Below are 22,249 nucleotides of genomic sequence, written 5' to 3' on the forward strand. Positions count from 1 at the left end.
AAAAAGAATCTTACCTCCATCTGTAAATGCTTGATTACATTATCCCTGTAATCTGTTCATTTTACTTACTATATAAGCATCTCAAGTACATTTTTCATTAAAAACGAAAACACTAATAACATCTCATGGATTCCACAAAATATACTGTGATCATCTGGGTAAAGTTTTTACCCAACATGTTTTCAAATTTCACTTTCAAAAAGAAATAATCAATGTTTACGGTTGTAATCCCTCAAACCTATCATTACCCAGAAGAACGGATTTGTGGATAAGTTACAATCATAGAAATTGAAACTCTACCAGTTTCTTGTTCAGCCTTCTGTTCCTCCATATACAACAGTTCTGTTATCTGGTAAGACAGAATAATCGCACATTGCAGTCAAGAAAAGCAAGCAAGGGCAAATAGTAACTGAAATTGAATTCTACAAATAACAAAGCAGCTCTCTACTAGCACTATTCTGTGCCACATCACAGCAATTTATTTATTTATTTAAAACAAAAGCTTTTAATATTTTTTAAACATTGCACAACAAAAGATTCATTCATTTTACCATCATGAGTGATCATAAAGAAAAAAAATTCTTGAAGCAATCAGACACTATTGTTTACAGGTTGAAAATTTGGGATCTACGTAGTTTGCTATCATTAATTACAAATTAATTTTAACAGGAACTTGCACTGCGCATAACAGACTCTATTTCAGTTAAGTATTTAATTTAGGAATAGCATAGTATACTTGATGTAACAGTTAAATAGAATTGGAGGGAGTGAAACAAAAGAACTATTCCTTAAAACCTGATGGCTGATGGTAACCAAAGGATCTAAGTAACGGTTATTTGGTCAGCTGTTTTTTCCCCCCCTTAAACTTGATTACCCTTCCTACTATCAAGGGAACAAGATTTTCCACCTCCATTAAAATCCACATATTTGGGCAACTCTGACCAAAAAAAGAGATTTCAAGTTATTTTACTTGCCTTTACTGACTACCTGCCTTATATACTGTTTATTTCCAGTGGTTAAAATATTGGAATTGCTTTAGCTTTTCTGCATAAATCTAATAAATGAGAAACGTTATTCTCACTGCTCATCTCTTTATACATAATTAACAAGAACTATTACACTGATAGACAGCCATGTTGGCAAAAAACAAAAAACAAACCCAAAACCCTAGTCCTTTTGTGTAGAGCAGTGGTTCCCAATGTGGGGCCCACGCCCCACAGGGGAGCAATTTGATTTTTAATGGGGGCAATTTGAACCTGATTTAAACCAAGTTAATGGCCTTTTATAAGCTTCCTCCGCATGAGTAGAGTTCACTTTTTGAGTAAAGTAAGAATTATATGTCATAGGGGAGGCCATCAGGATTTTAGAGATGTTTATGTGGGGCATGGCCAAAAAAAAGGTTGGGAACCACTGGTATAGAGTCTTTCAAATCTTTCCAAGTAACAGTTTCCTCCGGGAAGCCGGCAAGGGGTCACAAATGGCATCCATGTGATATCGTGTTTAATGAAGAGGCACGTTTCGCTTAACGATAGCAACTGGGAGCGCCATAATTTCCATCACTAAGCAGAAAGATATGATTCTATTGCTTAGTGATGGAAATTCCAACCCCAATTGCTGACATTAACCAAGAGCTACTATATTGAAAAGCCATTTCAAAAATAGTTTTAACATTTTAATTTCCTAATTATTAAAAATGAAGCTACAGAATGATTTTTTTTTAAAGTCAGCTAAGTTTACAGCTACATTTTTTCGAAGAGAAGCTGCTAGCACACTTACTAGTAGTTTTAACTTTAACAGTGGTTTTAATGGCATAGGCATTTTTACATTTATATGGTTTTGTTTTATAGAATCCTTGATAAAGAAATTTTCCAAAACTTGTTGGTTTTTATACCATCAAATATTTCCAACTGGTACTTGGGGATGTATCTCATAAAGACAAAAGCTACTGCCCCTAAAAGAAAAATTTATCCCCTACCATGAACAATAAAATTAGTGCTTACTTAATACATGCAATAATAAATGCCATTTCTATGTTAATATGAATTCGCAGTCACAATGTGAGCAATAGATTATAAAGCAAAATCAGGCATTTTAAAGACCAAATACAGACAAGGAAAAAGTATTAATTACATGCTTAATTTTCTCCATTGAGATCAAAAGGAGTTAAAAATATTTAACTTCAGACAGATAAGTCATGACAATTCACGTAAGTGTAGTAAAAGATTAGACTTAATCTGAAATAGGAGATCTTTCTATATATTATACTTTTCCAATACTGTGCACCCAAAATATCTCCCCATTGCAGCTTAGCTGTCTTTGCTTACCTTGTTCCAAAGATCAACATCAGTACACCTGCAGAGGGCAGCAGAAGATAATAAATTGGAAATAAAAAAAAAAAACAAATCCTATTATTTCTTTTGAATGCTCAATACAACCGAACAGTCACATCATGAGTTCAGATTTGCTTAACTGAGGAAAGTTAAGAAATAATTGACACACACACACACACACTTATATATAAGCATAAGCTTTACAAAATTATTTTACTATATTTACAGACGATCATTACCACTGGAGTTTTTGTGATAATATTAGAATCTCTCTCATTGCATTTCAAAATACATGCAATCTGTGTGATCTTTTACCTGTGCCACCTACACTGCCTGTATTTAATATTTTTTTCCATCATGAAATTGACTTGAAACCACAAACCTCATAGCTTTAAACAACTAGCTTAATCTCCACTATTCATTTTTGTATCATCAACTATTATACTATATGGAATTTTCTTGTAGAACAATGATTGCTTTTTTAAATGAGTAAAGATACTAATCCTATTGAAAGTTATATAACTGGAGCCTTCACTGTGTGAGCAAGCCTCATCCCATAATATCATGAAAATAATAAAACCTATTTCTGGAAACAAAAGCATTTCATGTACAATTGCACACATGTTGCCTCATCTATGATCTAAGTTCCTGATAATATGGTGCTGGCTCTCATACAAGTAAATATGCATACAGTTGTATCCAGGAATGTCTGCAGGATACTGAACAATGCCACATAGGGATATAGCTATTTTTAATCCATGAACAGAATTTATATGTCTTCCAACAGAAGTCTCATATTTGATGACTGTTGGATTAGAATATATAATGTAAAATATTTCTATGCTTCTCTTTCTCTGATATGCTTTCTAAATGTTAAAACAAATTTATCTGCTTTACCCTTGAAATTGTAATGCCTTGGGCACAAAGCCAGCTTTGTGCAAATCTCTTTCAGAGACTGAACCAAATCTGAAACCTTGCCAAGAAAACTGCAGGGACTAGTCCAGGTAGTTGCCATGTTAATGCTTATCTTAATGACTGCAATCCTGGCATTGTTGTTTGTGGTTCTTAAAGTGATCCCATGGGTCATTAAGCAGACAGAAAAAGCAGTGCAGGGTGCCTGGGGTGGGTGGGTTGGGGGAGTCTAGGACAACTTGCTGTGGCCAACTTGCCACCGTCAACTTGCCATGGTCAACTCGCAGGAGGACAAGAGTTACACTAATATCAAAGAAATGGTGGAATAGAGTAATTAAAGAAGGGATGCCAAAGGAGGGACAAAATGAAATGTGAATGACAAAAATTAAAATGTTTTAATTATTTTAAATAATTAAATGAATTGTTGAATTGTCCTGTGGAGAGTTGGTCAGGGTGAATTGACCATGGCAAGATGACCATGGCTAAGTTGGCTGCAGCAATTTGGCTGCAGTGAGTTGACCCATTCCGGCCTCAGCGGAGTGGGGAAAATCCCACTCAGCAGCTGAAAATACACCCTGCCAAAATCCAAGCAATATTTTTAGCCTCTTGAGTGGAGAGACACTCCAAGTAAAAATCCTCCCCACAGAAATCCAATCAGGATCTTCAGCCTCAGAGCAAAGAGATAGGTACTTTGTGCATGGCCTGTACCGATCCATCCAGGGCCTCCCCCACCACCCACTTGAAGCATTTTGGGCGCCTTATCATCCTGCCTCTTCATTTTCTGCTTTATTTTTAGCTCCCTCTCATTTCTGAGGGTTGGTTGAAAGAGCTGCCTGTGAAAGGATTGCAGTATCCTTCCATGCACTGAAGGGAACTCCTTTGGTAAGAGGCAGGAACCTGTCTAAATCCTGCTGAAGGGGTAAATGTCTATGGAAATTCTCAGTCATCCAGATCATGTTTGTCTCTAACGTGCCTTTTCAAGAGACAACTGGACTTTCTTGTTTTTCTTTGAAAACATTTCACTTCTCATCCAAGAAGCCTCTTGGATGAGAAGTGAAACATCTTCCAAGAAAAACAAGGAAGTCCAGTTGCCTCTTGAAAAGGCACCTTTGGGACTGCTGAAGGAGTACAATTCCCCTCCATGCACAGAAGAGAACTCTCTCAGCAGGGAGCAGGAACAGAGGTGAAACCTTCAAGATTTAAGAGTTTAGTTCCCCTCAGCTGGCTATTTTTTCAACAAGATTCCAGAGACGAGAGGGAGTCCTTTTGGCGGTGGCAGCAGTCTGCAAACTTCCATGCCACTTGCAAATTGTGGGCCACTTGGCAATCAACTGTAAGTGCCAAGTACTTAGATTGTAATCACGTAATCAAAATATGGTGGTGCAATGTTTTGCAACAACCAGAAGGGCTTCACAGGCTGTAAAGCAGCTATAATGAGGCCATCATAATTCCTGATCATCATTAAACAAATGGCTGTAACTCGAGGACTATCTGCATAAGAATGTTATGGAAAACTGTTCATAGCATGGTTTCTGTGTTCTATGACACAAGCAGCATGCACTTTCAGCATCTCTAGTAAATTAGCTTAAATTATTTTTTGGAGTATAAGACACAACTTTTTCCCTCAAAAAGGAGGCTGAAAATCTAGGTGCATACACTGAATACAGCAATTTTTGCCTACCGAAACCCTGCCCTCTTCGCCATAATGGCCATGCATAGCTTTTAGAAGACTTTCAGAGAAAAATGGGCCGTTTTTTGCTCAATTTTGCCTCCTCCCAGCCCCCAGGAGCACTCTACAAGCCTCCTAAGGGCTATTCATGCCTTTTGAAAAAACAAAGCAAAAAACAAAGGGCCCGTTTTCGCGAAAAACAGGCAGTTTTTGGGAGGTTTGCAGAGTGCAAAAACTTTTTTTAAAAATTTGCCTCTTCAAAACCTTGGTGCGTCTTATACTCCGGTGTGTCTTATACTCTGAAAAATATGGTAAACCAGCTACTGATCCACAGAGAAAATATATGTGTCTTCTAACTCTGGATTACATTTCTATGGTAATTTCTACTCTGAAGTGGTAAGGAACTTATTCTGACATATCAATTTAACAACATAAAAATAGTTCACATATTTCCTCTACCCTAATAATTTTTTATGACTTTGTCTTTCTCCCTGGATAAATGACAATATAATCCTAATCACGTTCACTTCAAAATGGTTGAGATTTTGAAACATCTCAGGAACTAGGAAGATTACCTATACACATATATAGTAATACAATCTGTTTTGTCTCACCTGCAAGTTTGCTTTCTCTGTCACTGTATCTCTTTTTCAAATAAGATAATTTTAGTTTATTCCACCTCCCTACAATTTGCATGCATTTGTTTGCCACCCTAACCCTAACCCTATTATGTCTACAGAGATTACAGTCAGGTCCAAAAAATATTATATAACAAAACTGTTAACGTCTCTCCTATAAGCCAAACATAAGTTCCATTTTTGTCACTTGCTGATTTTTATTTGAATAGTAATTCCCCTTTTCGTTTTGATTCCACAAATTTGATTTACCACCATTCTTGTCTGATTTCTTTTCATTGTAGTTTGATATTGTGAGCCACCAAAATGCTGTATAAAATTGTGGTAGGGTATAAACATGAAAATAATAATTTTGTTCGCTAAGAGTAAAACTTTAAGCAACCAAGGCACTACAAACAAAGGAGAAATAAAAAGATGTAGATAGCATTATATGATAGCAAGTATCATATAAGGTTAGCAGAAAAATTACAACCACTGACAAAATGCATTTATTTACATGTACATTTCATTCCTATGCATCATTCAGTGTGGATTAATATCAATACAAGATTTTTAGTATTTGAAAGGAAAAAACAGCAAAACTAAAAAAGTTCTGAACAAAAATCATTGTAATTATATAATTATATATAATTATATATAATTATATATAATTATATATATATATATATATATATATATATATATATATATATATATATATATATATATATATATATATATATAATATATGTTTGAGTAGATCTCTAATAAAATTAACTATGATTACAAAGTTTTTAAGTTCAATCTGAATTTAGGCATAAATTTATGGGATGACATTAGGTAAAGCTTATACTATGTGTTCTAAAATATATACTACTGATTAACCTACCCTAATTGTCACTAGTATTATTGTGATACATCTTTGAAGCATAATATGAATATAACAAACTTTGTGAATTTTATATAAATATTATTTTACTTGATAGTCAATGTGATATTATCAAAGCAGTTTTAGCTACAGCAGCTCATTAAGAAATTTGGGATTTGATAACTTAGCTCAGCTGCCCACACAAAGATGCTTATTATAAGGGGATATTTGGAAGGTGCCATGATCTCCTAGGAAAACTGGAATATAAATCTAAAACAATGAAAGACAAAATAAATAAACTCTGTTTTCAATTTACTGAATCTAGGCCCAAATGAAAACCTTCACTTTTCCACTTATAAAATAGGATATTAAATTTCAGCAACACTGAAGCCACAAAGAGAGACCTAAAAGATCCTGCCAGAACAGAGGGATATTAGCTACAAATAGCTTAAAAAAAACAACAACAGAAAAACAAAGCTGTAACTTGGGATCAAAGATATCCAAAATCTTATAAATCTTATAAGATTTCATAAGTCTTACTTTCTAAATCCAATCATTAGACTGCTCTTGATATGATTCCTGTTCGTTGTCCAGATGTTTGAGGAAGATACTGCAAGTTAAATTAAATTATTCAATATACATTGATTTGTATTTCTCTAAACAGCACTGAGTCAGCAATTGTTATTTTAAAACCAATATGCTATAAAGAAAAACAAAATATTTAATGTTATATACTTGATAGAACTATTGCTTTATATTTCACTGTAAAGACATAGTAACCCTGTCTTTCTCCCTGTTTCATAATCAGTCCCTGTTCATGACTAAGTTTAAATAAACTTTATTTCTAAATAAAGGAATCTGTTCTATAAGTTCAGATTTTCCAGTCAAATTAGATATAACTCTTTTCATTTATCTGTTCTCAAAAACAGTGTTAAAGCTTATATAATTTTATAGCACAGTGAGATTCAAATAGAGCATTAAGATATATCTATAAAAACTGGTCACAATAGTCACACAATTTTTGCAACATTTTTAAAAAAGAACTTCTTAAGAACAGTAGGTAATGTATCATCTCTTTCTTCTATCAAAGGGATGTGGGCTTTTTAAAATGAAACAAAAGGCTAATTTACACATTATACTTGCTTCTAATCATAAATGGAGGCATGTTAAAATACAACTTCAAATAATCTTAAATAACAAGTATTTTTGTATAAATTATCAACATTTACCGTTCTTTAAATTATATCATACTACTTTTCCAAACAGGCTACTCAGATAAAACAAGAGCACTTACATAACTGATAAACTTTATCCAGTCTGCCATGTGAAGCTTCATGCCTGATTTCTGCTGCTAAGAATTTACTGGTTTCCAAAGGACTGCCTTTTTCCTATGGAAAGATGGTAATACAGTAGTGCCTGGTATATCATCATAGTCAAGCTTTTTAAAATACTTCATATTTCAGATCTGGTGTGGGTTTGGCCAACAGCCTTCCAACCTTGACCAAAGCTATCTTCTGTGATTCAGGGTGTGCAATGTTTTACCTTACAGATATTATTAAAGTTCTCAAAAAAACTATTTATGCAAAGCATAATTTTAGAATTGTAATTTAAAGACTAAACACACAGAATGTGCATAGACGACCTGCAAAGCAATCATTTTAAAAGACGGTATCTGTTTCAATTTGTTAGAATTGTCAATTCAGTGCAAACTCTCCAGCTTTTCATATTAACAATAGTGAGAAATGTTTTGATTGCTATACAAAAGAGCCAAAGTCCTTTATAAAATTTACTTTATATCTCTGCATGTTTTAATGTGCTGCATGCAATATTACATTTGGTAGAAAAGGAGATCTAGCTAAGATAAGCTTTTTGGGGGGAAGGAAGTGTGAAGGACGTCCTAGACCAGTGTGCCAGAGGTGGCATTCAGAGCCCTCTCTGTGGGCACATGTGCCATTGCTCCAACCCAGCTCCATTGCGTTTCTCCCATGGGGGTGGAGGGAAGGAGGGAGAGAGAGGGAAGGGAAGAGAAAGAGAGGGGGGAAGAGACAGGGGGAGGGAAAGAGAGAAAGGGAGGAGGGAAAGAGAGAGAGGGAGGGAAAGAGAGGGAAGGAAAGAGAGAAAAAGAGAGAGGGAAAGAGAGAAAGGGAAAGAGAGGGGGAAGAGGGAGGGAGGGAAAGAGAGAAAGAGGGAGGGAAGGAGAGAGAAAGAGAGAAGGAGGGAGGGAAAGAGAGAGAAAGAGAGGGGGAAAGAGGGGGAGGGAAAGAGAAATGATATTACAAATGTTTTTTTTTCTTTTTTATTGTTGCTAAATGTAATATTTCAAAAGCTGAAAAAAATGTAGGGGCATAAAAGTGCATTTATCACATTTTTCTTAGAACAATTAGTTGAACACTGCCTTGTTTATCATTATTGTAGGTAACCTTAGGTAACCTTATTGTTCAGGTTAAATTGCTATATTGGTACTTTGCGATAAATAAGTGGCTTTTGGGTTGCAGTTTGGGCACTCGATGCCAAAAAGGTTCACCATCACGGTCCTAGACTAAAATATATGCTTTGTTTATAGCCTATCATTTTTTTGGTAGAGAGAACTAACATTGCAAGGAATTTAGCTAGAAACTTAAATAATTTGCTTTCTTGTTATGTTCAAGCTATGTAAGATTATGAAATGTTATCTAGTATTTCATCAAGCGATTAAGTGTGATTACATATTCTATTATCAAAGGTAACTGTTTTGTTTCCAGTTTTAATATCAGATTCATGCACGTCTAAGTCATTTCAACTGCTGCTTTCATCTCTGTTCTACAAATCAGACTTTCAATAATATCATGGACAGATTCAGGAAAACACTGGTTATACCAAGCATCTTTTCAGATCACTTTAGTTCTCTATCTCATCCGAGACTTGCACTACCCCCTCGTGTAAGATAGCTAAAGGAGTGAGCTATATATGAGAACAATCTGTCTTCAGGTCACTGGTTTCAAGAAAAAAGAAAGAACACTGTGCACTCTGTCATATGTGTGGAACAAGACACCAGCTGGGACAGCCTAGTGACCATATGAAGGACATGAAATCCTGAACCTCTCCAGAGTGTGTAATTTCGATGGGAACAATGAAAAGTCTTAGGATAAAAGGATTACGAAGAAACCGAGTTTAGGAAGATACCCTTATTCAATGGGGCAAATAAACCATTTGTTCTGATCTAGGCTTCCTGAGAGCATGAGGCAAACTCCTTGTCCCGACAAAACCCCCTTTTATTAATTTACTGTGAATTCTGCTCATTCACATCCAATAAAGTCTTTCAAGGGAGGATTTACAGTCACAGACCTTATCTGGCTTAGAGAGCTGACAGGCCAATATCTGCAAAACTTGGCAAGGAGTCTCAGAGTGTCATGAACCAATTAAGCGAACTAACTGTATCCTGCAAACTCCATTCCCCTTTCGCTGTTTTATTTCCACTGGGAGGGACCATTCATTGTGGCCCCTCCCAGAGACATTTGTACACCAAAAAATGTCTGTCTTGATATGCAGATGTGCCTCAGATAAATCACACAGTGGTCTTCAGTCCCCAAGTCATTTCTTTGGGGATAATTCCATCACTGGTAACTTGAATTGGCCCAGGACATCTCTTTTTAAAGCAATAGTTCCAGGCACAACAGTATGAATCATCTGATTCTGTTGATTTTTATCTTAAAATTAACGAAATTACATTAGCCGATATATCAAATATTTATCATCCTACTACTTGATATTTCCATCATGAATCAAAGTCTTAAACCTCAATCCTATACAGCCCCAGAAATTTCAATGTTATTAAGTACTAAAGTGCTAAAACAAATGATAAACCTACCTGAATCCTCTGGCGAACATAATCAAAGTTATCCAAATTTGTAAAAACATATAATAAATATGTGTCAATAGTTGGCTCTACCTCCAATTCATCCATAATTTTGAGGACATTAATTACACCTAAAGAAAAAGAACATAGATGTTAAACAATAGCTTGCTAGTGGCTCAGTTCAGACTATGAAATAAAGATTACATAATGCTTTATAAATTTAGATTATTTTACATTGGCAAAATTACATAGAAAGCAGAGATTACATTGGGCTTTGTTTTTCTGTATTCTGCTTGATTCACTTCTAACACGGGTTATCGGATCCTAGGATGTGAATTTTTCTATATGCAGATTGTCTCATTTCACACAAAGAAAGTAGAAGACAATTAAAGTTTAAATAGTTGGAAAAGAATTTTATTTCTGATAGCATACTAAAGATGGCAGCTTTTAGTCAACCTTAGCTGATCACAGCAGCTCCACAGGTCAGGCTTGGTAATAAAAGTTTTTTTAAAAAAAAAATCCTGTGAGACAATGATGAACTATTTCTATTACACTGCTGAGAAAACTGCATGGATAACAATCACTCAGAACCAGGAATTTCCAGGAAGAACCATGATAGGCAAATGCTGGGCTACTTAATTCTCTTACCAATATGCATTTATGTCTTTTGGGAAGATTTTCTTTTGGAAGACTCTCCCACAGCATCTCCACAGTAAATAATAGCACTACTTTGATTCATCATTAATTTTACCTAGAAATTCACTAAGTACTGCCAAGTTCACTAATTTCAATTTCTGAGCAGGATTGGACACTTTAATATATAGTGATATAGTCCTCTTTCCTTTCTACTACTACTGATATTCCTTTCCTTTCTACTGCTTCTTTCTCTGTCTTTAAATGTTCTAATTAATATAACTGCATTTTATATTCTTATCATTATATCAAGTACCTTTTAAAGTGAATGCCAGTTTGGTGTACAATAGTGGTTAACTCATCAGGCTAGAAATCAGGAGACTGTGAGTTTTAGTACCGCCTTAGGCACAAACTCAGCTGAGTGGAAGAAAGAAAACTGCAGGGATTAGCCCAGGCAGTCACCAGGAATCAACACTGACTCAAAGGCATAAAATAAAAATAAAATAGAAATAAGAGGCTAACATTGCTATATAAAAGGTTACCACAAAGTGTTCAGAAATTAAGTTCTTGAAATGCACATTCACATAATTTTATTACATCATATTGAGTTAATCTGAGATTTATGTCAAAAGCTGACTGGAACTAGCATTTTTATTTGGTCTAGTGGTTAAGGAACCAGGTTTAGAAAATGTAAGACTGTGATTGTGAGTCATGAAAGCCAGTTGAGTGACTTTGGGCCAGTCACTCCCTCCACAGTCCAACCCACCTCACAAGGTTCTTGTGGGGAAAATAGGAAGAGGATGGTGTGTTGCAGTGGTGGGATTCAAATTTTTTTATTACCGGTTCTGTGAGCGTGGTGTAGTTTGGTGATTGTGGCTTGGTGGGCGTGGCAAGGAAAGGATGCTGTAAAATCTCCATTCCCACCCCACTCCAGGGGAAGGTTACTGCAAAATCCCCATTCTCTCGTGATCAGCTGGGATTCGGGAGTCAGAGAATAGATGGGCATGCAGCCAGTCAGAGGTGGTATTTATCGGTTCTCCAAACTACTCAAAATTTCCGCTACTATTTCTCCAGAACTGGTCAGAACCTGCTAAGTACCACCTCTGCTATGTTGGATATGTTTGTCACCTTGAGTTATTTGTTAAAAACAAAGGCGAGCTACAAATAAATAAATAAATATAAAACAGTAGCATAAACATTATTAGTCCAGGTTTCCTCATTCCTTATATTTTTTTAAAAAAATATACTTTTCTGAAGTCTTTGTCTGAAGTGCCACTTCCAATAATTTTGTATATAGTGCACCATAGTGCAAATAATTAAACGGGAACTCCTGCTGAGCACTTAAAAGTACATGTAAACAAGTCACAATAGTTAAAGACACACCATTCTTTGAAGTTTGCCTCAAAATAGAAAAGTGATTTGATTTCAGCAGAACTGGAATTTTATTTAGAAATAAATTACAGAGTAATTGTCAATAGCTCTGGTAACACTTAAGACATGGAAAAATACCATTAAGTGAATTTCCATTCATTATTGCTTCTTCCACAATTAAAAATATTAAACTCATATTATGACAATAGTGCATTTACTTTTAAGCAATCATGATCAATTATGTTCAGTATATCATAAAGCAAAGATTAAAATTATCACTAGCCTGTTTATGAAATACATAAAGTAGGGTATTCAGTGACCATGCAGGAACTTCATGCCATGTTTCCCTGAAAATAAGACTGGGTCTTATATTAATGTTTACGCCAAAAGACACATTAGGGCTTATTTTCCAGCTAGGTCTTCTTTTCTGGCACAGTACAAAATGAGTCCATCTTGCAGACGATCTTAACTGGGGCTTATTTTGGGGGTAGAGCTTATATTGAGAGCATCTGGAAAAATCACACTAGGACATTGTCTGGTTGGGTCCTATTTTCAGGGATACACAGTAGATGTTCGGTCACATCTAAACCCAGAATCTAATTACTTTGTCTGAATATGACACTCTTAAGTCACTGTATTTTGCTTTGAATGCTATGGAATACTAAAATGTTTATTTTTACTACTTTAATCAGTATTATTAATAATGTTCCTCTCCTTTGTTAATACCATTGAGTCAATGTTGACTTTTGGCAATCGCCTGGATTAGACCCTGCACTTTTCTTGGCAAGATTTTTAGAACTCATTCAGAGTCTCAGCAGATAACTTGATAGTTTGATAACTATTCATTTTTCAATCAAAAGCAAGCACTAAATTGACAGATATATTTGTTTTCTTTTAATCATCAGTTACCTAATCCACAAAAGTTTGTACTTTCTCTATGTTTCTTTATGTTACTACATCTTGAATAATCAAATTTCTAATTCCCATTTCATGGAAGATCTTTACATATAACTCCAGAACTATCCATGACAGACTAGATTATAAAAATCTGCAAAAGTATATCCTGAAAATTACCATGAACCAAGCTCAACTTTATCACTTAGCTTTTTTTACACAAAGAAAAAAATAACTTCATATGGTAACTATCATACATCTTTACCCAATATGAAATTTCCTTATAGACAAAATTTAAGGTGAAGTTTATAAATATAATCTTTTAAATTTACATTCCAAAGGTACAATACAAACATGATGGTTTATATAATTTGGTCCTAGTATGAAAACAAAGTCTCAGAGAACGAAGGCTTCTGTTTTTACTTCCGCCTCTTACATATAACTCTCTGCAAATAACAAAGTAGTCTGCAGGGACAGAGATTTCATTTGAAGCCAACCTGATAAAAAAGCTGATTATAAGGTATAATGGGAAAGCATCAAAAAGTCTGCAGTTGCTTCATTTTAGGATGGCAAAAACAGGGATCAATGTTCTCTAGGGATCCTTAACCTCACAGTTTCAGACCAATGGTTTTAAGGATTGAACATATTTTAATAACTCTTTCAAGGCACAGATGAGAAAACATTAGTTCTTTAAATTATTCAACAAATAGCCTTCAAATCAGATAGCTAAATAGTGTCCTATTCCAATTAAAAAATAATTTTCAAAAGCGTTTTTTAAAATTAAAAGTAGCTTTCCCACCTGTTGACAGAAGGATAGCTTCTTCAATGAATAACAAATTACTTCTGAAAATTTGTGCATCTTAACACTACACATCCAAGAAGAGAACCCAACAGTTCAACTCTGAGCTATGTGTGTATACAAACACATACACACACACACACACTACTATTGAAAAAATGGGATCTAATATGTTGTCATCATAGAGCAATTCTTATTTTATGGCAAGAGTTCATATAATCCCTCAGTTCAAGTTTATAGCACTAGAAAAAAGATGCCACACCGTGTTTCAAGAAAGACTGACACAATGAATTGAATTGTGAATGCAACATTTAGAGCCAAGGAGTCATTATCTGATAAAGCACCTCATGAAAAGCATAAAGTTTTTCTACATTTTAATCTATACAACATTTATAATGAAGAAAAACGGGTTTTTTGCAACTAAAGTCATGTCATTTTTATTCACAATACTAAGTGGCTGCCTCTGATGCTGAAGGATTTCCACAATGAAGATTTCTTCATTGAATATATAACTACTTATAGCTAGCCATTCATTAGTTTTGGGATAGAGGCAAGTCAAACTGGAAAGAAATAGTATTAAATAAAACATAGTTAAACTTGAACTTATCATAGTATGTACAGTTTGGAGATAGTTGGAGGAGATGCAATACACTGCCAACAATTTTGAATGCAAAGGTTTTATTAGGATATTCTCCCCAGTACTCTTAAGCATTTTCAGGAATGTAAAGAGTTAACAAGAGAATGTTGTTTTATAAAGACTTTTCTAAAAAAGATTGGCACACTTTTATTGCCAGAAACAATTAGGGAATTCTTGTTTCAGCATTTAGTCTAAGTTGGAATATGACTGTATATTTTAAAATAAAATTGCAATAGGAACTGCCTGCTAAAAGCTCTTTTTTTGTTGTTTCTACATTTTGTTTGTCATCCATGTCACACTAACAACTCTGCATCTCATTCTAAAACACATTATACTGTGAAATAAGATGAAAAAGACAGTTTTTAATTTTCCCAAGGGGAAAGTACTTCTCTTAAAAGCATCTTTTTATCAGTCCATTCTTTCTGAATTACCAATAATGCAAACCAAAGAATTAGATATTGTCCTTTAAAATTTAATATTTGTTCAATTTTTACTCATATCTTATAGACACCCCCATCTGTAACAGGGGAAAGTGTGTGCTAAATGCTTAAGCCTACTTAAGAATCCAAAAACTGAGCATTTTAGTGCTTCAATCAATATGTCAAGATCATGAGAGTTCATTCAACAATGAAGGTTTTATGCTTTTATTATCGTAACTAAGTTCACATTTAACTTATCACTGCAAAGAAACATGAAAACCTCATCTAAAAGATTCATTTCTTTTATATTTAGAGGAAGAATTTGCACAAAGTAACCTGATTTTAAAAGCTTCCCTAGATTTCAGTATTGTCTTTCAAGTTCAGAATATTAAAAGACAGCCAAGAATATTGTGAAAATTGAACCTTGGCTACAACCAAGCTAAAATAATAATTGCTCTTTGTAAAGTTCCAAATGTGACATTATTAACAATGACAAAATAAAGTAAGAATGAAATAATAACTTTTCAAGGCAATTGTTGTGATATATAGTACACTACTACATCAAAAGACAATAATGTTTTGATAAGAGCTGTGCATGTTACTGAGTTGTTCTCATATGCAAACATGTTTCTTGCTATAGGATTATGTGGTTAGTATTAATGATAATCAAAATCTGATTAGAAGTGCTAACCTTCAGTGTTTTTCTTTTCCTGGTGCTGAGCCAGCAATGGCCAAAAATAGTGAGGTTTAAGACATTCGCCTTCTTCTTTTATCATCTTCATTATATCAATAGCTAAATCTTAAAAGAGCCAAAAAGAAAAAAAGTTAATGAGAATGATCACAACACATGTACAAAAATGTTCAGCAATGCTAAACATCAAAAAGAAATACCAGATTTCTTTGCTTCCAATGCAAAGAATAAACTCGACAATAGAGGTGAAGGGTGTAAGTTGCTTGCTTTTAGCTCATTGCAGAAATATTTCAACTTGGCCAAGGGCTGCAAGATATAAGATTTAAGAATTTAAGCTCACCACTATTCAATAAATCATTCAAAATCACAATGACAATGAAGCATAAAATCTTGAAAAACAGATGTTTTTAAAAACTTTGATTGGAAAACCCATGTTATACTTAACTATCATCCGAGCAGTGAAAGACCAGGGAAGAATTCCTTGGGTTTCAGTCCAGAATACAGACTAAAATAAAGACTAAGAAACAAGAGAATGCGATCCTCTTTCTAAATTGGAATATGGGAAGAACTTATTTTGTTGGAAGTCTATGGAATTAGTTGGTGACAGAAAGAAAAGAAGTGCATAAGGAAACCCTAACAGATCAGAATATAATGTTTAAGAAATTAAATAAGCTAGCTCTAAAAAAACTGTCAGCAGAAATAGCTAGACATATGCAAAGCTTTCTGCCAATTTCACACTACATAAATCCCTGAGACCCACTTACAAATATGAATTTATGAAAAAGGATTGGATATTGGCCCACTTTCCAGAGCACAACCCATTCCACTTAGAGTAGAAGGGCTCCAAAGATTTTTATAGAGGTCTAGTGGCTGACAGGGGAAGGAGGGATTGAGAAAGTTAATTCTTGCTTATTCCCGACCCTAAACAACATAGACTCCAATTTATTAATTTGAACACATCTTTTAAAACCAACCCACAAAAATCAGCTTGAGAAATTTTGTAATCAGGAATGCACTTTTAAACCTGTTTGGTCACTGTGAGCCTTCACATACCGTTTCCATGTTTATACAATGGTGTAAGAAAAAGTTGCACTGGCTACTGTGTTTTTCACAGGTGAGCCCTAATGCCACAAAAACTGAATGCAGAACTTCAAAAGCTGTATCTTCTAAGTTATGTGTTATTAATCTCAGGCAAAGATTCTTTACATCTACATTTGGAATAAAAACAAGAGGGAAAGATGTAAGTTGTAAGGTTTTGACAAGAATTTATAAACATGCATTTTTTGATAATCTCAGTAAAAAGGTATTTTGATGTGTATTTAAGCATGTATTCAAGAAATATGCTCTACCATAATTCTGGTTCAATGGCTGCTACATAAATAGAATATATTAATAAATCTCATTTACCTTACTTTCCCCACAACTTGTCATTAACAAAATAAAATTAACCATCTATATCCCAAAATACTTGCAGAAAAACATTACCTGGTATGCTTTCTTTACTAAACTTTATCTTCTCCAAAATATTTTGTATATACTGAGAATATCCGGCCTTAGCAAGAGTAAAAATGATTTCCATAAAATCTCTTTCAGAAAGATAAATTTCAGCCTTTTCAATATTTTTCAGTTCCTTTATCAGCAAATGGAAAAATGTCATGTTAGTGTTTATTATAAACATCACAATTGCTGTTCTTTTATTTAGTTAGTTTTGTGGGTAAGACAAAAATGAATCTAGCTATCAATTATAAACTTTTGAGAAATGCTCTAATTAAAATCATGGAAGTAGTCTTAATATGATGCAAAATACCATTTTATTGGCTTATGATCTGGCTATTAAAGGATGCAATTTCATGAACATTTAACTCAATTCAGCCATCTTCAATAGCTGCTAACTTCTCCAGTACTACTTCAAACAATACAAATATCTTATTTGTCCATCAAATAAAAGAACACTGTTTTCTAGAGAGCAATTATCTATAGAAAAACTCACAAATTTAAATATGCTTAGCAAGCAGGAAATACCAATTCAATACTGATATACGGCATTGGTTAATTATGTAAGCAAGTCTTGAGACAGTATTTCTTGAGGGCTTACCATAAAATTGTTACTGCAGAATTCAAACACATGGCACAGTTTTACAGTTTTTGTTTTGCTTACTGATAAATTATTGTGGCTTAAGCTGTCATTAACAGCTATAAGATTAATGAAGTGTTTTGAGTTTGATGATGGCATCTATCTCACTGTAGACACTCGCCAATATGTATGTATTGGAAAACAATGAAACTTCATAATAACTGCAAAGGACTAAAATGGAGTAAGTCTTCATACATGCTGAGCCAGCACAGCTCCTATTGAGCTTTTTGTAAATTGTCTTTCTTTTCTTTCTGTGTCGATATACCATTTCTTTGTCAGCCCAGTGGTGGGATATCACCGGGCGTACCGGTGCCTGCTGGGAGCACCAGGTACCGTTCTGGTACAGTGCTCTGGAGGGCTCACTCACCCACCCACTCTCCTTACCTGTATTTGTGTTCGGGGCTTCCGTGCACGAAGCGTACAGCACCTGCGTGACACTCCACTGAGCAGCTGGAGCATCGTGGGCGGCAAGTATGCATATGCACGCTGTGCGCATGCTGCATGCGTTCATGTGGTGGGCACCCGGCCCTGTTGCACCATACTGGTTGCAACGTGATCCAGAACCCACCACTGTGTGTCAGCCCCATGACTCCTTACTACTTTTGTATATGTGAAAGGAAATACTTTAGGCATGCATAATCAATGAGTCCTTTTAAAAAGGATATTTTATAGATTTTAATTAGGAACATTTTGTTCTTTTCCAAGGTCTATTCAAATAAACCTACCTATATTTGCAGCATTGCTTTTATATTTATTTGTTTATATATGCAAAGAATATCAGTTGCATAAACTTCTCGGATGAAAAATATATGCAGAATTAGTTTTAGGTGGCTCTGGTAATCCTAAATTGACATGATATGGAGTTGGGCTTTATATAGAATTGTTGTATTTATTTTTATGTTTGTATTCGTACAATAGTCTCTGTATAATATTTGAGTGTTTTTGGAACACCATTGCAAATTCAGGATTATCTCCTTTTTTGGATTAGTATGATACATATATAGTGAGGTATGGAAGAACTGTATTTAAAAAGGTCAGAAGCAAATTATTTTTTAAAAGTGCCGTAAGCCAAGATATAAGTTGTAGCTTTACAAACAAAGGGCATTACCTCTTCTATTTGGTTTATGTTGCCTTTCTCAGCATAAGCATTCAAGAGTGCCAAATAAGTCTCCGAGCCAGGTTCAATTTTAGTGTCTCTCATGACAGAAAGGATGTTGACTGCATTGTCCATATCTCTGAAATATTATGGAGAAAAATACCATACATAATTACATGTAATTCACGACTAACATTTGTCCTTAGCCCATGAATGAAACCAAAAGTCCAGAATCTAGCATTTATTTACATTTAATTAAATGGATATGTAAAAGGAAATGAATGCAAAATTAAATAGCAGTGGCATGTGTAAAAGAAAAAGATCATGCTTAAAATTCTACTTTTTTTGTATAAAGTGCTTAGGAACTACGTTAAAAGATGAGAGCAATCTACTAAAAAAAAGGTTGACAGTCACAGCAAAAAAAGTATTAGTGTACTAGATATGAGATGTGGCTATTTTCAGCAATTTGAGATTTGGACTGATCCAGTAATAAATATTTAAGATCTCTCTGAAAAAATACTACTGTATCAGAAAAAACCCTTTCCAACAGCCCACTCTATGGGCAGCATGGGGAGAAAAAAGCTCTTAATACATAAGATGTCAATTATCTCCTCACACTGCTTGTCTGTGGTTTGGCGTTTGTAAATCTTATCTAGTCATATTAAATCTTATCTAGTCATATTAAATCTTATCTAGCCATATTATTTGTTTAATGACATGCATATGACATTGAACCTTTATGTATACTGAAGTAGTAGATTGTTTTGAAATCAGCATTATGGCAGAAAAGGGATCAAAACTCCTCCTCAAATTTGCCTGCATCAGCTATTTTCAATTCCAAACCAATTTAAAAAGATGCATTTAATGTAATTTCACATGTGTGTAGGCTCTTAGGATGTTTCCCGGAACTTAGTTCAAGCAAGCTCACAAATCCTAGCAGACACTCATACAGAAAGATACTGCTTCATATTAATGTGCAGAGCTGCTTTAATTCAGGAAATCTTCATTCATATCAGAATGAGCTATGAATAAGGCAAGGAAGTTCATTATGAAATATTCTTTTGTAACCATTCAAATGATTTAAAAATATAATTGCCTAAATAAGATTAATCTTAGACAATGATTTAAGGAGAATAAGAAACATAAATTACCCAGCTTTTGCATGACCAGTGACAAGGGCGCTGAAAATCAACTCCGTTATCGGGAGATCTTTGCTTTTCATAATATTAAGAATTTTGCTGCAAATGAAAACAAAATCAGATAAATGTTCCCTTGAAAAATAGGAAAAATATATGTAGAGATATAGATAATAAATAGACAGACACAGGCACAGGAATGACATCAACATTTGCTTTAGTTAAAAGAACTAGGCAACAATAGTCTAACATTTGATTAGCAAAAAGGAATATGTCTATCTACCATTCTGCCTAAGAATCACCATTTTAACTTCAAAGAGATATTTTAATTGAAATAGGCAAAATTAGGCATTCTTTTAGAGACATTGTTCAATTGCTGGCTTCCTACACATACACTATATTGCCAAAAGTATTCGCTCACCCATCTAAATAATCAGAATCAGGTGTTCCAATCACTTCGATGGCCACAGGTATATAAAATCAAGTATTTAGGCATGCAGACTGTTTTTACAAACATTTGTGAAAGAATAAGTCACTCTCAAGAGCTAAGTGAATTCCAGCGTGGAACTGTGATAGGATGTCACCTGTGCAACAAATCCAGTCATGAAATTTTCTAGCTCCTAAATATTCCAGTCAACTGTCAGCTGTATTATAAGAAAGTGGAAGTGATTGGGAACGACAGCAACTCAGCCACGAAGCGGTAGGCCACGTAAACTCGTGCAACATCAGTGTGTGACCTCACAAATGCGCTTCTGGAAGAATGGTAAAAAATTCCCATAAACACACTCCTAAACCTTGTGGACAGCCTTTCCAGAAGAGTTGAAGCTGTTATAGCTGCAAAGGGCAGACCGACGTCATATTGAACCCTATGGATTAGGAATGGGAGGTCACTTACAGTAAGTTTATATGCGAGTAAAGGCAGGTGAGTGAATACTTTTGGCAATATAGTGTATATTAGAATATGGCCTAGTCATGAAAATAGCAATAGCACTTAGACTTATATGCCGATTCGCAGAGCTTAACAGCCCTCTCTAAGCAGTTTATGTGAAAGTTCTTTGAAATTTTCCCAAGATTTGGAGACAACGAATGGAACACAATGGGAGATACTTCAACACAAATACATGTAAGATTGTACTACAAGATTTATCTCAAACTATTTCTTTATGTTGTTACCTGGATCCATCAATATCTCCCTTGTTGCAATGGGCAGCAATTAGACGCTGATATGTGACCTGTAAAACATAATTAAATATGAGAATTGCTAATATCAAATGGTACAGTAAATTTATGAAAATACCTTTATGAAATACCTACTCGATTGGGCTGAATATTTGCCTCCTCCATTTTTGTTAGGAATACATCCGGAGAAAAATCATGTTCATTCTGGAGATAAACTTTTAGCAAAGCGTTATAATGGCTTACATCGAATATAACACCTAAGTAAAAAATTGTAAAAAATAAAATAAAATTCAGTACAATAAAAAGTTCATAGCATTGTTTGACACAACGGTTAACATACAGAAAATGGACTAAAAATCAAGACACATCAGATTTCGACAGTCCTTATCGCTCACCTAAGCTTCAGCTTAAAATTGGACATTTTTGGTACTATTTTCCTATGCAATGACAACCCCTAAAGGAAGAGTAGGTGGAAGATGCCATGATTAAAGGTTGCCACTATTAAAACTATTTACAGCTCTTGATACTATTTATCATGAATGATGGGAACTAACTATGGTTGGTAGCAGATCCCTGCTAAAATTTCTCCGTTAAGTTCGGGAAGGGTGAGTTACACACTTTAGCACATAGGGTACTGTACAAAAGTTCCTGACATTTGATTTCTTTCAATTCTCACTTTTTAAGTTTGGAGTTATTTATGGTTAGCACCGAAGTAACATAGGGAATTTCAGTCATGTGGGAAGTGGAGAAGGGGAAGAAAAAAGGTGAACAAGTACATATTTTCCTTTTATAGCACCAAGTTGCAGTTTGGAGCTAAGTCTAAAGTATCCAAACTAATGCTGAACACCATAAGCCATTATCCAAAACCTTTAAGAACTACTACCAGGTAGTTCAGTTAAGAAATCCAGGTAGAAAACTGCAAATAATTCCATCTAATAACCTGACAAGCAAAACACAAGATCAATAAACTTCGTCTCCAAAGCAGTAAACATAAAGCTAACATAACTGAAGATAAAATAAAAATAGTTTGCT

The 22,249-nt window shown here is 34.6% G+C and overlaps 1 protein-coding gene across 1 annotated transcript in view; it reads right to left on the reverse strand.

Moving 5' to 3' along the window:
* The window catches only part of LRPPRC (leucine rich pentatricopeptide repeat containing), an 89,602-nt gene that overhangs the window by 58,836 nt on the left and 8,517 nt on the right, over positions 1 to 22,249 (reverse strand). Inside the window, exons 4-16 of the mRNA XM_032215090.1 lie at positions 21,353 to 21,474; positions 21,212 to 21,270; positions 20,054 to 20,140; positions 18,915 to 19,041; positions 17,158 to 17,302; positions 16,726 to 16,880; positions 15,873 to 15,978; positions 15,673 to 15,780; positions 10,241 to 10,359; positions 7,688 to 7,781; positions 6,934 to 7,003; positions 2,325 to 2,352; positions 301 to 349 (exon numbers count right to left, since the gene is read on the reverse strand). Of these exons, the coding sequence (XP_032070981.1) occupies positions 301 to 349; positions 2,325 to 2,352; positions 6,934 to 7,003; positions 7,688 to 7,781; positions 10,241 to 10,359; positions 15,673 to 15,780; positions 15,873 to 15,978; positions 16,726 to 16,880; positions 17,158 to 17,302; positions 18,915 to 19,041; positions 20,054 to 20,140; positions 21,212 to 21,270; positions 21,353 to 21,474 (1,269 nt within the window). The remainder of the gene's footprint in view (positions 1 to 300; positions 350 to 2,324; positions 2,353 to 6,933; positions 7,004 to 7,687; positions 7,782 to 10,240; positions 10,360 to 15,672; positions 15,781 to 15,872; positions 15,979 to 16,725; positions 16,881 to 17,157; positions 17,303 to 18,914; positions 19,042 to 20,053; positions 20,141 to 21,211; positions 21,271 to 21,352; positions 21,475 to 22,249) is intronic.

Source organism: Thamnophis elegans, chromosome 4, assembly GCF_009769535.1.
Source record: "Thamnophis elegans isolate rThaEle1 chromosome 4, rThaEle1.pri, whole genome shotgun sequence".
NCBI classification, from domain to species: Eukaryota; Metazoa; Chordata; class Lepidosauria; order Squamata; family Colubridae; genus Thamnophis; species Thamnophis elegans.